Source organism: Salvelinus namaycush, chromosome 11, assembly GCF_016432855.1.
Source record: "Salvelinus namaycush isolate Seneca chromosome 11, SaNama_1.0, whole genome shotgun sequence".
Classification (NCBI taxonomy): Eukaryota; Metazoa; Chordata; class Actinopteri; order Salmoniformes; family Salmonidae; genus Salvelinus; species Salvelinus namaycush.
In genome coordinates this window covers 9,187,125-9,201,603 of record NC_052317.1, presented here as the reverse complement: position 1 = coordinate 9,201,603, position 14,479 = coordinate 9,187,125, and the positions used below count along the sequence as shown (strand labels likewise).

Here is a 14,479-nt window from a genome sequence, read left to right as displayed (position 1 = left end):
CACCAGAGTCTCTGGGTTCACGCCCAGGCTCTGTCGCAGCCGGCCGCAACCGGGAGGTCCGTGGGACGACGCACAATTGGCATAGAGTGGAAGTGCAGGTTAGGGAGGGTTTGCGTGTAAGTACTAAGGAGGTGGTTTCGATTTCTAATCCTTTTAACCCATTGGGATTAAAGGTGCGCCACGCCTGGCCCCTTTGTCTTTGAGATGAGTTAAATATAGAGATAATACATTGTGTTCTTCCTGTATAGGTAGACTAAACAATGGTAACAGTGCTATTGGTGTTCAATCAATACCCTTATAAATGGATTATACCTAGTAGGCCTATGAGATCATTATTTTATTGAGTTGCAGGCTAGCCTATTTGTTTTATGTAGGCTAGTTTTCGCCTTTATTTAAATACAATTTAGAATGAGATTAATTCAGATAACCAAGACATATGATACAACTAATTATATGAATATGAATGAATGTTCATGGTTATTATGTTAAAGCAGACAAAAATACATGCTCCGTTTATAACGTTCATGACTGTGGCCAAGGACCGCTGCGCAGAGAGTGCGTCAAAATACGCACTCTGCGCTGACGCTCCGCACAAATCAAATCGTTTGCCACAGAAGGAAGGAAACTGAAGAGCTGGTTTACCTTAAACTTGTTCTATGAATTTGGTCTGTACAGGCTAGTAGCTACATTTATTCACGGGGCTTATCTTCAGTTTGCCAAAGCGTTAGGTTTTAACTGTAAAAGGTTGCGCGTGCAAGACAAGGAATTCCATAAATGATTTTCCCGTTGAGATGGGGTTGTTTGATTAGATTGTGACGGTATGCGGACAGGAATTATAATTTGAACATCGTATCCGAGAGGACTTGTCTTAGCTTGGCACCTGAGGAATGATTCGAATCCAATCAAAACGTCGTCGTTGAATTCCATGTGATGCGTGTCTTTCAGCAGGTGTCAGGTGAGTTCTCTATATCCACTTTAAACATAGGATACTTATAATACCCAGGTTAAAAGGTTTGATTGAGAATGAATGAGTAATGAAGAAGAAAATGCTATTTCACCGTAATTCTAAGCGATGCATATATGTTTAACGGCCTACATAAATTGGTATATTTTCGTAGTAAAATAAATGATGGGAAATGCTCTAAGCTAATTGTGCGGTTAATATAGCTTGTGAAACATGGATACGTTTCTTATACACGTATGGATATTAAATAATCGTAAGCCTATACTAATAATATTGTCTCAAGCCCTGGGGTAGACCTTGATCATGACTCTCCGTTCCTTTAAATAAGATTCTTTGGATGAAAGCTTCTTCTGTAGGGGGGGGGGGGGGTTGTTAAAAGAGCTACAACGCTTGGTCTGCACATTAACATAAATCGCTTGTGGTACGGTTTTGGAAGAATAAGGACCTTATTATTTATTCAGCAATAAATCATTTTCAAAATACAAGGTTAAATTGACACATACCTTTTTATAGGGTTCCCACATGGCCATATTCCCACGTTACAGCGCTTGTTTATGGAAGACAGAATGGACTACCTGTGCTAATTAGATATCTGTCTCCAAACATGTGTGAACGGAAGACAGATGCCACAAACGTTTTGTCACTGAAAAATACTGTAAGCTGCAACTGTGTTATTACCGGTTTAAACAGTGTACACAGTAAGTGTGTATTTTGCATTTGTGAAATTATTTTGATGTGATATGAAAGTAGCGGGATTACGTTTCTAGAACCATACTGCAATTGTGAATGGATTCTAGTTTAGATGGAGAATTTGGCTGTTTTGGCTTCCAGAGGTAATTCGCCCTTTAAACAAAACAAGTTAAGTCCTTTATTCCAATAATGGGCTAGGCCAGGGGTGCCAAACTCATTTTGCTAAGGGGGCTGCATTTGGTCTTCAACGAGCCTCACTGAAAATGGGTTATATTTCCTTGCAGTCTAAATTTGGAAAAAAAGTAGTCCTCTCTCCATTGTTTTTGGAATTCTCCACGCTACCTGAATGTCTAGATTTCATTTAGGTGATTATTCGGGAGCTGGACACAGTCAAGAAACTGTATGAATGTATGTTTGAGATACAAGTTAGAGGTGAGGTTTTTGAAGTTTTTTATTTTTGCTTTGGCCACATATGAGTAGCCTACAGGATGAGTCAACAACATTATTTGGATATGAGTTAACAGAATATTAACTTTTAAGTGAGATTTTCACTGGACAGTTACTTTAAATCCAGGTTTTAGATGCTACCCCCATCCCCAAATGAAAACCAAACATGGATTCCATGTTGTGTTCTCACTTTGCGTGCACACCTGTCTGTGTTTCACACCTGTTTGTCTAGCTAATCAGCTTCGCAATATGGGCTAGCTGGTAGTCATTGGACCATGACTTATCTCGCAAGTTGTTCCTATGGAATGCCCTTAGAACACGTCTTATTAATAAAATAAATAATTAATAAAGCTGTCTAAATTTGGGCTATGGCAAGTTTATGACTCATTCAACCTACTTGAAGTTACATAAGAAAGTGGTGTATGATATTAAATCATGCATTTTTACCCATTTTTATTGTTTCATAAATTCACAAAAATCTTTATTTTGATAAATACTAAACATTTGACTTTCTCAACAGATTGGAGATTTAGTTCATTGTAGTGGCTCCAGCTGAGAAGAACCACTCAGGCACTGATACACCGAAGTGATCAGGTTTTCCCTGATCAGAATCCTGCTTTGGAGATGGAGGTGATTCGTCGCTCCTCTGTGTTTGCAGCCGGGGTGATGGAAGCCTTTGACCATTCCCCGTCCGACAAAGAACTGGTGTCCCAGTCCAAGGCGCTGTGTAGGGACTACATACACTCTAGGCTCAACATCTATGGGCTGGGCTCGTCCAAAACTCAGGTGGACTCAACCCTTTGTGAGGTGTCTGCTGTGCTTCTCTGTCTCGGTAAGAGCCTGCTGCAAACTGTTACATGTGAAACTTAATGTACCATAAATTCCTGCTTGAACGCATGTGCACCACTTGTCTTCAAATCTAGCATTTTACAGTATAGGTCAGTGCTTTGGAGCTGTGTTTCCCTTGAGATTCCCTATGGTCCCTGAATAGATTGGACACACTGTACTGGTTTTGTCCTCCACATGTATATTGCTTCTTCTTTTATATTAAGGACAGGCAGCGGACGGACATGCATGACCGAGATAGGTATCAAAAATGTCCGACAATCCGAGGTGAGGGCATTCAAGCTACGGCATTGTTCAGTTTAGTAAGCTAACCAAGGCAGGTGAGGCAGGCCTACATGCAAGATTTGAAGAGCAATGTAAATAGTGAGGTAATGTGGTCATCTACATGTACCAAAAGGTGGTGCAGGACCTGTCTGGATACTGGTGGGTTATGGGCTTTTGGCTGATTTGTTCAGCTTGGGTTGGGTTATGTCCGAGACAATGAATTAGTTTACTATGATTATTACAGCAAATCTCTAAAAGCTTGGACACAGAGCCCAAAAGTTTGGTGAACAACTGACCTATGACAGTTTCTCTGACCAGTCTGGTTTTCCTAATGCCCCTGTGCTTCAATGATTGTTTCAATGAAGTCACTTTGTCATGAAGTTATTAATTGGGTAGATAGACCTGTTGTTCTTTCTCAGTGCTACCCTGTTTCTAGTTGTTCAGCCTTGTGGTCCTTCCTGGTTTTCCTAGGTGATGAGCTGGAGTGCATGCGGCCGAGTGTCTACCGGAACGTGGCGAGACAGCTCAACATCTCAGTGGCCATGGAGACCACGGTGTCCGATGCCTTTGTTGCCGTGGCAACCGAGATCTTTTCTGCAGGTGAACAGCTGCAAGGGGGAGGGGTAGCAAATGTGGGGATCTAGGAGGTTGATGTTGCGTAAGCCCTTTAAGAATCTGCACACGTAACAGAATTTCCCACGTTTTCCCATTGACATGCATGATTAACTCGATAGTCCCAAGGTTTGACAACAGGTCTTAAGTTGATGTTAAACCCTATGTGTTTGTGCTTAGAGGGGGTAAAGCAATGCTACATGAGCTTTGAGGAATGTGTGTTTTGGGACAGGGCTACAAGATGCCTGGTTATTTGACACTATTGCTTCTTGCAACACTTTGTCAAACGTTGTTTTTGTGATACATGTTTCACACAGTAGCATCATTTACCAGAAATATGAGATGATGTGCTCCCTAAAGGCAGAATTGGGTTACCATTTGACACTATCATCTGACAGTTCGTGACAAAATTGGGAACATGTACCAAAGAACACATACCCACATGTCTTCTCTTTGTTCGTCTACTTCGATGTAACTTTGAAACGCACGAGAACATTGTGTGTCTGGAACAACTGTTCTATCCCGTCACTGGTACACAGAGTCTCTGCTGTGTGAATGCATCTCACTGTACATCTTTGTCCGTTTACTTGACATGGACAAGTTGAAACTTTAACAAAAACATCACTAGTACACACAGTTTCTGCTTCGGGACTTGCCACTGGCATGTTTTAAAGATAAAAAAAGAGTTATTCAATGTCACACATGAATTACTGCTACAGCACAGTATGAGTCCCCTGGACCGCATGAATAATAAGTCTCTCAAACTTGGCTCTATGTCTGGAAAGATAAAAATAGCCTCAATTTCAAGCATTTTTCTAGCTAACATTTTGGCTGAACTGTGACTGTTTTGACGTCACCAGGGGCATTTTTGGAACACCGTGGGATTCCTCCAGAGAGGAAAACAAACCACTGACCCAGGCAACGTTGGCCTTTAAGGGATGTGGGGTTCAACAGCTGTATATTTATCGAACTGAAAAGATAAGCGAGATTCTTTACATGTGGATGATTGCAGTAGAGAATAATGATGTTATGCCAATCAAATGCTGCACTAAGAAAAACGGACCGTAATGAATCATAATCACATGTTTGATCATGAATTGTGGTTCAAAAACTCTTGAATTAAATGTTCCAACTTCCAGTAATACACCATTATCTGACTTAATTGGTTTCTACATTTGATGAGGAAGTACTTTGGCTACACTTTTCGCTGCTAGACACTATTTGGGGTGTTTTTTCCAGTCCCCCTACATAATTCTGATTGATGAGAGGTGTTTCAGACATAATTATGCCCTAGAGCGGTATTTTAAAAAATTGTACCGGGAGATCTAAAAAAAAAAATGAATGGAGTCATGTTTTGTAGCAATTATTGTGGCCTTTGTGTTTCGCCGATTGCACGATCACACTAGTTTGAGTAGATATGGTTGTCCTTGTTCAATGGAGCCATTGGACTTAACGACGCTCCTATCTACCAGGACATTGAAGGATATTTAGGGTGACTCGTTTTCCCTGGCTTTGTAAAGACTACAGCCTGACGGGAGCCATACTTCCTTGTCCAATTGTGTTCCCACCCTTGAAGGCATCCTGAAATCGCTATCAATTCTGGATATTGTGGTTTGCTTACAACCAGGAAATGTAGATGGCCTGTTTTTCTACCGGTGAGATGCAGAAACATGTGTGTAGTGAGGAAATTCTCGATTTTTATGACCCATATAATATGTTAATAACATATTAATGGACATATGCATTGAAAGAGCAGCTTTCTCTTTTACACTTCCTGCCAAGTGCACCAACCAACCTTGCTTCCCCAATGTGCCCCATTTCTCGCTCTTCCACTCCTCTCCCTTCCCTCCATCTTTTTCTTATACCCAGACAATCTTCTCTCTATTCTGGGCTGTGTTGTCTCACATCAGGGTCAGATCTCTGTAGGGAGTTAGACGTTGTGAGTACAGTCCTGTCCCAGAGGGAGTTACCTTATTTAAACCTTCCCTGAAGTCTATAGAGCCAAGCCATAGGTCAGTCAGTTCAGGCGAACAAAACGGCTTAAAGGAGGCTAATGCCATTAGCCTTGCTGTTGCATCACAACCATAACAAGACTGACACCCGAATGGCTTTAATAGGAAACAAATGACCTCCTCTTTGATGTGAAGCTCTGATGCGATCGCAACCATCACTTGCTCTTTCTCTCTATTGGCTATACTGTACAATAGACTTCTGAAGTATGCAGTGTCTTGGGACTGCATATGTGCACTAAACTGGAGCATGTAGATATACAGTGGGGAGAAGAAGTATTTGATACACTGCCGATTTTGCAGGGTTTCCTACTTACAAAGCATGTAGAGGTCTGTAATTTTTATCATAGGTACACTTCAACTGTGAGAGACGGAATCTTAAACAAAACTCCAGAAAATCACATTGTATGATTTTCAAGTAAATAATTTGCATTTTATTGCATGAGATAAGTATTTGATCACCTACCAACCAGTAAGAATTCCGGCTCTCACAGACCTGTTAGTTTTTCTTTAAGAAGCCCTCCTGTTCTCCACTCATTACCTGTATTAACTGCACCTGTTTGAACTTGTTACCTGTATAAAAGACACCTGTCCACACACTCAATCAAACAGACTGCAACCTCTCCACAATGGCCAAGACCAGAGAGCTGTGTAAGGACATCAGGGATAAAATTGTAGACCTGCACAAGGCTGGGATGGGCTACAGGACAATAGGCAAGCAGCTTGGTGAGAAGGCAACAACTGTTGGCGCAATTATTAGAAAATGGAAAAAGTTCAAGATGACGGTCAATCACCCTCGGTCTGGGGCTCCATGCAAGATCTCACCTCGTGGGGCATCAATGATCATGAGGAAGGTGAGGGATCAGCCCAGAACTACACGGCAGGACCTGGTCAATGACCTGAAGAGAGCTGGGACCACAGTCTCAAAGAAAACCATTAGTAACACACTACGCCGTCATGGATTAAAATCCTGCAACGCACGCAAGGTCCCCCTGCTCAAGCCACCGCATGTCCAGGCCCGTCTGAAGTTTGCCAATGACCATCTGGATGATCCAAAGGAGGAATGGGAGAAGGTCATGTGGTCTGATGAGACAAAATAGAGCTTTTTGGTCTAAACTCCACTCGCCGTGATTGGAGGAAGAAGAAGGATGAGTACAACCCCAAGAACACCATCCCAACCGTGAAGCATGAAGGTGGAAACATCATTCTTTGGGGATGCTTTTCTGCAAAGGGGACAGGACGACTGCACCGTATTGAGGGGAGGACGGATGGGGCCATGTATCGCGAGATCTTGGCCAACAACCTCCTTCCCTCAGTAAGAGCATTGAAGATGGGTCGTGGCTGGGTCTTCCAGCATGACAACGACCCGAAACACACAGCCAGGGCAACTAAGGAGTGGCTCCGTAAGAAGCATCTCAAAGTCCTGGAGTGGCCTAGCCAGTCTCCAGACCTGAACCCAATAGAAAATCTTTGGAGGGAGCTGAAAGTCCGTATTGCACAGTGACAGCCCCGAAACCTGAAGGATCTGGAGAAGGTCTGTATGGAGGAGTGGGCCAAAATCCCTGCTGCAGTGTGTGCAAACCTGGTCAAGAACTACAGGAAACGTATGATTGCAAACAAAGGTTTCTGTACCAAATATTAAGTTCTGCTTTTCTGATGTGTCAAATACTTATGTCATGCAATAAAATGCTAATTAATTACTTAAAAATCATACAATGTGATTTTTCTGGATTTTTGTTTTAGATTCCGTCAGTTGAAGTGTACCTATGATAAAAAATTACAGACCTCTACATGCTTTGTAAGTAGGAAAACCTGCAAAATCGGCAGTCTATCAAATACTTCTTCTCCCCACTGTAGGTAACTGCCAAACTAAAAGAAACACAAACATAGTATCTTAAAGTAACTGCCCAGTGCAAGGCTCACTTTTTAAACTTCATATTCTGTTAACTCATACCAAATAATGTTGTTGACTCGTTCTATACTTGTATTTGTGGCCAAAGCATAAATTGGAGGAAAAAAACAATTAAAAAAAAACACCTCAAACTTGTATCTCAAACTGACCGTTTCAAAAATGCTTGCTCTTTCCTCATAGAACACGATTTCATATCCATGAGGAGGATGAGCTGGCCAATCATCCGTGTAGAGGAGGATGAGCTGTCCTATCAATGGTCTACTTGCGTGATTATTTTTAATGACCGGTATACGCCCATACCATTCTGTTGTTGGGGTACGTACACACCATTCCAACACAGAAAAGCTGCTTTTTAACATACTTCGTTACCATTTTCTGGATGGAAAACTATTTCACTTGTACTTCATAGAAATCTGGAAACACTGGGCAGTTACTTTAATTGGGCATCTGGCTGCCAGAACAGCTTCAATGCGCCTTGGCATAGATTCTACCAGTGTCTGGAATTCTATTGGAGGGATGCGACACCATTCTTCCACAAGAAATTCTATAATTTGTTGATTTTGTTGATGGTGGTGGCAAACCCTGTCCCAGGTGCCGCTCCAGAATCAAAATGTGAAAAAAGTCAAGGGGTCTGAATACTTTCCGAATGCACTGTATAGCCTTTTGTGTAATTCCTTGCTCTGCTGAGTTTCTGCTTACCGCCATGGTGTGATTCCTGTGTGTTTTTTTTATACCATGTATTTTACGCACCAGTACATAATCTGTCTTTTACGCATACAACTCTGATAGAGTATCCGTTCACGCACATTCCTTTTATACATTCATGTGCACTATTTTTCATGTTGCATTTATTTTTCATATTATTTCACATGTTGCCTCTATACACTAATGTGATAATGTTGTAGATGTGTTTTATACATTTATTTACTTGTCATGTGACATTTACCTGTTCCCGCCTCTATTTCTAAAACTATTTAATACATTTTTCAATATGGCTGTAACGTAACAAAATGTGGAAAAAGTCAAGGGGTCTGAATACTTTCCGAATGCAATGTACACGGCAGACCAATCTGAACTCCTCTCTCGGCATGTCCAGCCCATCCATTATCTAAGCCAATCATGGCTAGCGGGAAGGTTCCTGTCTTTTTCCGTAGCTAAACCAACTAGACTCGCAATTTAACAATTTGTTTTGTATTTACAGATGTCATACAAGTTTGTTATTAAGTCACATGAAGTTCACATGTTCCAGAAGGCATTTCTGACGAAAAACGCATGCTTACGTTCAAATGCCTCTCCTGTGAAGTAGTGACGGGCGACATATGCCTAGTTTCCTGAAACGAGTCACAAATAATGTTTTTGAATTGGCACTGGTTAACTACAATGCACACTTATTAGGAGTCTACTCTTTTGATATTAGCTAAGTACATTTCATTAATGCCTTTAGTATTGCAATAAAAAGTATGAAGCATCAAGATCCACTACATCACAATCAGCCAACTAATCTGCGATTCTCTCTCTCCTGTCCACAGGCATCACATGGGGTAAGGTAGTATCTATGTATGCCGTGGCCGGCGCTCTGGCGGTGGACTGTGTACGTCAGAACCAGCCTGCTACGGTCCAAACCATAGTGGACAGTCTGGGTCAGTTTGTCCGCAAGAACCTGGCCCCTTGGCTGAAGAAACGTGGAGGATGGGTAGGTGACTGGACTGTTGTTGTTGCTGGACTGTTGCTGACCAAGGGACAGTTTTTTGTTTGTTTTGTAACTACCACATAGTTGTGGTTTAAGTAAAAGGAAGATGATTAAATCCGCATTCTGAATTTTGATTTGACTTATTAGGATCCCCATTAGCCGACGCCAATGGCAACAGCTAGTGTCCTCCCCTCCATCAGAGATCTGTATATAATGACGAGATGCTCATGTCTCCACCTAAAAATGGGTGTCGTTGTCCCAAATGCAGGAATGCAGGGGACAAGCTTAGGTCCAAAATTAGCCCATAAGCCCATAGGGCTACTTTTGGACAGTTTGGAGAAAGTGAAACCTCTCCTCTTCCTCTCTGCCCATGTCGTTTTTTGAAGGACACTGATATGAGTAGTTTCCCTATGCTGCCCTCTAGAGGTTCTCAGGGGAGGCACATGGGCAACACATAACCAACAATTTTTGTTTTCTTCTCAATTGAAGGAACATTTATTCCTTACATCCTCCTTCTCAAAAAAATGTTTCCTTTCCTCTGACCTTCTCCTCCAATGTGTTTTGAGAAGGAAGAAAGGCTAGAGGACACAAGGAATTTAGGAAATAATGATATGTGGGACAAGTGTGTCCTGAAAGTTTCTAACTGTGACATTTCCAATGTGACCTTTTTGTCTTTTTCCAGACCGACATTAAGAAATGTGTGGTGAAGTTAGATGCCGTTCCTCAGACCCATTGGCTGTCTCCAGTTGCCGAATCCTGCAAGCACTTTCTGTCAACACTGTACATCTACATTATGAAGGAGCCATGAAGGAATTGGGAGAAGAACTGTGGTTGAAAGGACAAGAGTTTCAAGTCCTTGAATTTGAAGGCTCTGTGCTTCAGATGAAATAGACCTCAGACATCCTCTAACTTTCTGATGGAACACATTTTCTTAAATTGGTGATGGCCATCTAAACAGTGACTCTCCTTCGTGCAGAGTACAAGTCACAGTATCACATTTTGTATAATCATCATCAATTTAATCAACAATGACTGCTCTTGTAATCTGAGTAATCTCAGATTACCCAGAAGTAATCTTCTCGCGTACGTTTTCACTTCCCGGCCATGAGAGATTATACAAAGTTTAGTCACAGGCAATTTCATATACACATATCTTCAGTTCAGATGATCAACGTTTGTTCAAAGTACTTGTACAGAACCATGTATCTTTCAGTGTTGTAGTGTAGTTTCCGCAACCATGTTGCAGTGAGTATGTGTACTGTGGTAGGTGCTCAAATCTCTGAAGTAAGATCCAGTCTGATGATAACTATAGAATATCATCTGGGACTTTACACTGAATAAATGGACAAAGTGATAGCATCTGTTCTATGGACAAGGATTTGCTGCTTTTTGCTGCACCCCTGTGGAGGACATATGAAATGTATGATGAGTTACTACTTTGTTGTGATGGGATGCAACAGTCCATCCAGGCTTTGTCCACACTGTACAGTGCTGTTGATCTCAGGGGTGTATTCACTAGGAAGCAAACGGGCAGGAACGGGGAGGGATCTACCTTGCATTTGTCCAATAAGAAACACTTTTGTTGCAAAATGTGCACTAATGAGTACACCCCAGTTGAACACCCATCAATTTGTACCATTGAGTACAAAAGACAGAATGATGCCTATTCTATTTCTTTTAGCCTTTTTAGATACTAATGTATTTTATTGGGAAACTGTAGTGATGATGAATGAATCTGTATCTCTTTACAGCATCTTTCCTGTGGTCACTTGCAGTATTTACTTAAAGGTCCAATGCAGCAATTTTTATCCCAATATCAAATCATTTCTGGATAACATTTTAGTTCCTTATTGTGATTATTTTAAATTTAAAATTGTCAAAATTAAACAGCTTCTTAGCAAAGAGCAATTCCTCAAGCAAAAATGTTGCTGTCTGGTAGTGGTCTGAGTGGGGAGAGGAAAACTAGTTGTTATTGGCAGAGAGGTTTGTAACTTTTATTTGTTTATTAACTAATTTACTGCCTGGTGACGATACCAGGCAGGCCAAAACTCCATCCCCCCAAAACAGCCTGACATTTCAGGTAGTCTTTTCAAACTAAAAAAGTGCAGTATCATAATTTTCACAATTTCAGTGTTATTCCAACCTCAGTGTCAAAATATATATAACGCACAGGAAAATCTAATTATTGACAGCACTGGGCCTTTAATATTGAGCTTTTATATGCAAAATAAACGTAACACTATCGAGATAATGGTGTTGTAAACAGAGGAGCAAAATCATCACAATTAGATCATTTTAATTGTTCAAATCAATCAAATTTTATTGGTCACATACACGTGGCTAGCAGATGTTAATGCGAGTGTAGCGAAATGCTTGTAAACATGAATACATAAAAAAAAACAAATAACTGCCTAGTTTTCTAAGGACCGACATCTCTGTCAGCGTCATCAAGAAGTTACATTTGTTTTTATTCAACAGATCCATTGGGGTTCAATACAGCCTTTGTGGGAAGACACAACTTGATTTATGGTAGCAATAAATTAAGTGCGTCATACTGAACTCATACAATACGTTGTTTTTTCTTCAAATGTTACTCTCACGCATTCCCCATGAGACACATGCATTGGATCCTCTTATCTCACACATTGAAAAGTACTGCTTTCATTTTTCTTATTAGTCCATTGTTTAGTCAGTGTGTTATTTTCTCAACTGTACTCCAAATTGTATTGAAATCGGGGGCATCTGCGCCTGCAATTTACCATCACGAGCCAACCTGGTCTCAGCGCATTTCATATTATTCTGTAGAAAGAAGACGAGTAGACAGCCGGTACGTTGCGATAAACTTTAGTGAACTATTAACAAAATATATTTACAAAATAATACATATGGGAACAGTCAGCCGAGAGCATCAGGACGCACAACTGCAACGCGTTTTGACTACTAGAGTCTTCGTCGGGCAGCGTTGTGGACGGAAGCTGACGTGTCTCTAGAAATAGAGGTGGGGACAGGTAAACGTCACATGACAAGTAAACTACATGAAAAACACCTACAACAGTATCACGTCAGCGTATAGAGGCAACATGAGAAATATGACAAATAAATGCAACATGAAAAATTGTGCACAGGAATGTATACAAAGAATGTGCGTAAATGGATACTCTAACAGAGTTGCCTGCGTAAAAGACAGATTATGCACTGGTGCATAAAATTCATGGCATAAAAACACAGGAAGCACACCATGGCGGTAATCAGAAACTCATCAGAGCAAGCAATTACACAAAAGGCTACACAGTGTATTCAGAAAGTATTCAGGCCCCTTGACTTTTACCACATTTTGTTACCTTACAGCCTTATTCTAAAAATGATGAAATATTTTTTTCCCCTCATCAATCTGCACACAATACCCCATAATGAAAAAGCGAAAACAGGTTTTTAGAATAATTGGCAAAAGTATAAAAAAAATGTAATAAAAAAAATACATATTGCGATGAGACTTGAAATTGAGCTCAGTTGCATCCTGTTTCCATTGATCATCCTTGAGATGTTTCTACAACTTGATTGGAGTCCACCTGTGGTATATATTGTATTATTGACTGTATGTTTGCTTATTCCATGTGTAACTCTGTGTTGTTGTATGTGTCGAACTGCTTTGCATTATCTTGGCCAGGTCGCAGTTGTAAAGGAGAACTTGTTCTGGGCTACCTGGTTAAATAAAGGTCAAATAAAATCAATTAAAAATATATTTAATTGATTGGACATGATTTGAAAAGGAACACACCTGTCTAAATAAGGTCCCACAGTTGACAGTGCATGTCAGAGCAAAAACAAGTCTCGGTGTGACAGAAAGGTGGAATTGAGGAGAAGGAGCCCTCTCCTGGCTCGTCGGACTCCCAGACCCTGAGAAGCGAGTCCAACGCCAGCAGCGTGGGGTTCAGTTCAGTTATGTGGGAACACAAGGGGTTCATATGAGGACACTATACAGTGCATTCGGAAAGTATTCAATATGACCTTTCCCCCCAAAATTACGTTTTATTCTAAAATCTATTCAATTATTTTTTTCCCCTCATCAATCTACACACAATACCTCATAATGACAAAGCAAAAACTGTTATAAAATGTTTGCTAATTTATTAAAAGAAATATAAAAAAAATATCACATTTACATAAGTATTCAGACACAGTCTTCTTGGGCATGACTCTACAAGCCTGGCACACCTGTATTTGGGGAGTTTCTCCCATTCTTCTCTGCAGATCCTCTCAAGCTCTGTCAGGTTGGATGGGGAGCGTTGCTGTACAGCTATTTTCAGGTCTCTCCAGAGATGTGCGATTGGGTTCAAGTCCATGCTCTGGCTGGGCCACTCAAGGACATTTAGAGACTTGTCCCGAAGCCACTCCTGCGTTGTCTTAGCTGTGTGCTTAGGGTCAGGGTCATTGTCCTGGAAGGTGAACCTTCGCCCCAGACTGAGGTCCTGAGTGCTCTGCAGCAGGTTTTCATCAAGGATCTCTGTACATTGCTCCGTTCATCTTTCCCTTGATCCTGACTAGTCTCCCAGTCCCTGCCTCTGAAAAACATCCCCACAGCATGATGCTGCCATCACCATGCTGCCATCACCATGCTTCACCGTAGGGATGGTGCCAGGTTTCCTACCAGAAGTGATGCTTGGCATTCAGGACAAATTCAATCTTGGTTTCATGAGACCAGAGAATCTTGTTTCTCATGGTCTGAGTACTTTAGGTGCCTTTTGGCTAACTCCAAGTGGGCTGTCATGTGGCTTTTACTGAGGAGTGACTTCTGACTGGCCACTCTACCATAAAGGCCTGATTGGTGGAGTGCTGCAGAGATGGTCGTCCTCTGCAAGGTTCTCCCATCTCCACAGAGGAACTCTGGAGCTCTGTCAGAGTGACCATCGGGTTCCTGGTCACCTCCCTGACCAAGGCCCTTCTCCCCCGATTGCTCATTTTGGCCGGGTGGCCAGCTCTAGGAAGAGTCTTGGTGGTTCCAAACTTCTTCCATTTAAGAATGATGGAGCCAACTTTGTTCTTGG

General features: G+C 41.4%; 1 protein-coding gene across 1 annotated transcript; it reads left to right on the top strand.

The window, feature by feature from the left end:
- The first annotated feature begins 624 nt into the window (after positions 1 to 624).
- On the top strand, positions 625 to 12,808 carry LOC120055772 (bcl-2-related ovarian killer protein homolog A-like). Its single transcript, XM_039003723.1, has 5 exons — positions 625 to 955; positions 2,622 to 2,933; positions 3,683 to 3,811; positions 9,274 to 9,437; positions 10,117 to 12,808. Exons 2-5 carry the CDS (start codon positions 2,726 to 2,728, stop codon positions 10,240 to 10,242), a joined length of 627 nt encoding a protein of 208 aa, XP_038859651.1. The 5' UTR covers positions 625 to 955; positions 2,622 to 2,725; the 3' UTR covers positions 10,243 to 12,808.
- The last annotated feature ends 1,671 nt before the right edge of the window (positions 12,809 to 14,479 follow it).

Excerpts from the sequence above, each read along its gene's own strand:
- LOC120055772 (XM_039003723.1), top strand. The coding sequence starts at position 2,726 with ATGGAGGTGATTCGTCGCTCCTCTGTGTTTGCAGCCGGGGTGATGGAA. Across the intron at positions 2,934-3,682 it reads TGCTGTGCTTCTCTGTCTCG|GTGATGAGCTGGAGTGCATG; the intron begins GTAAGAGCCTGC and ends TGGTTTTCCTAG. Across the intron at positions 3,812-9,273 it reads AACCGAGATCTTTTCTGCAG|GCATCACATGGGGTAAGGTA; the intron begins GTGAACAGCTGC and ends TCCTGTCCACAG.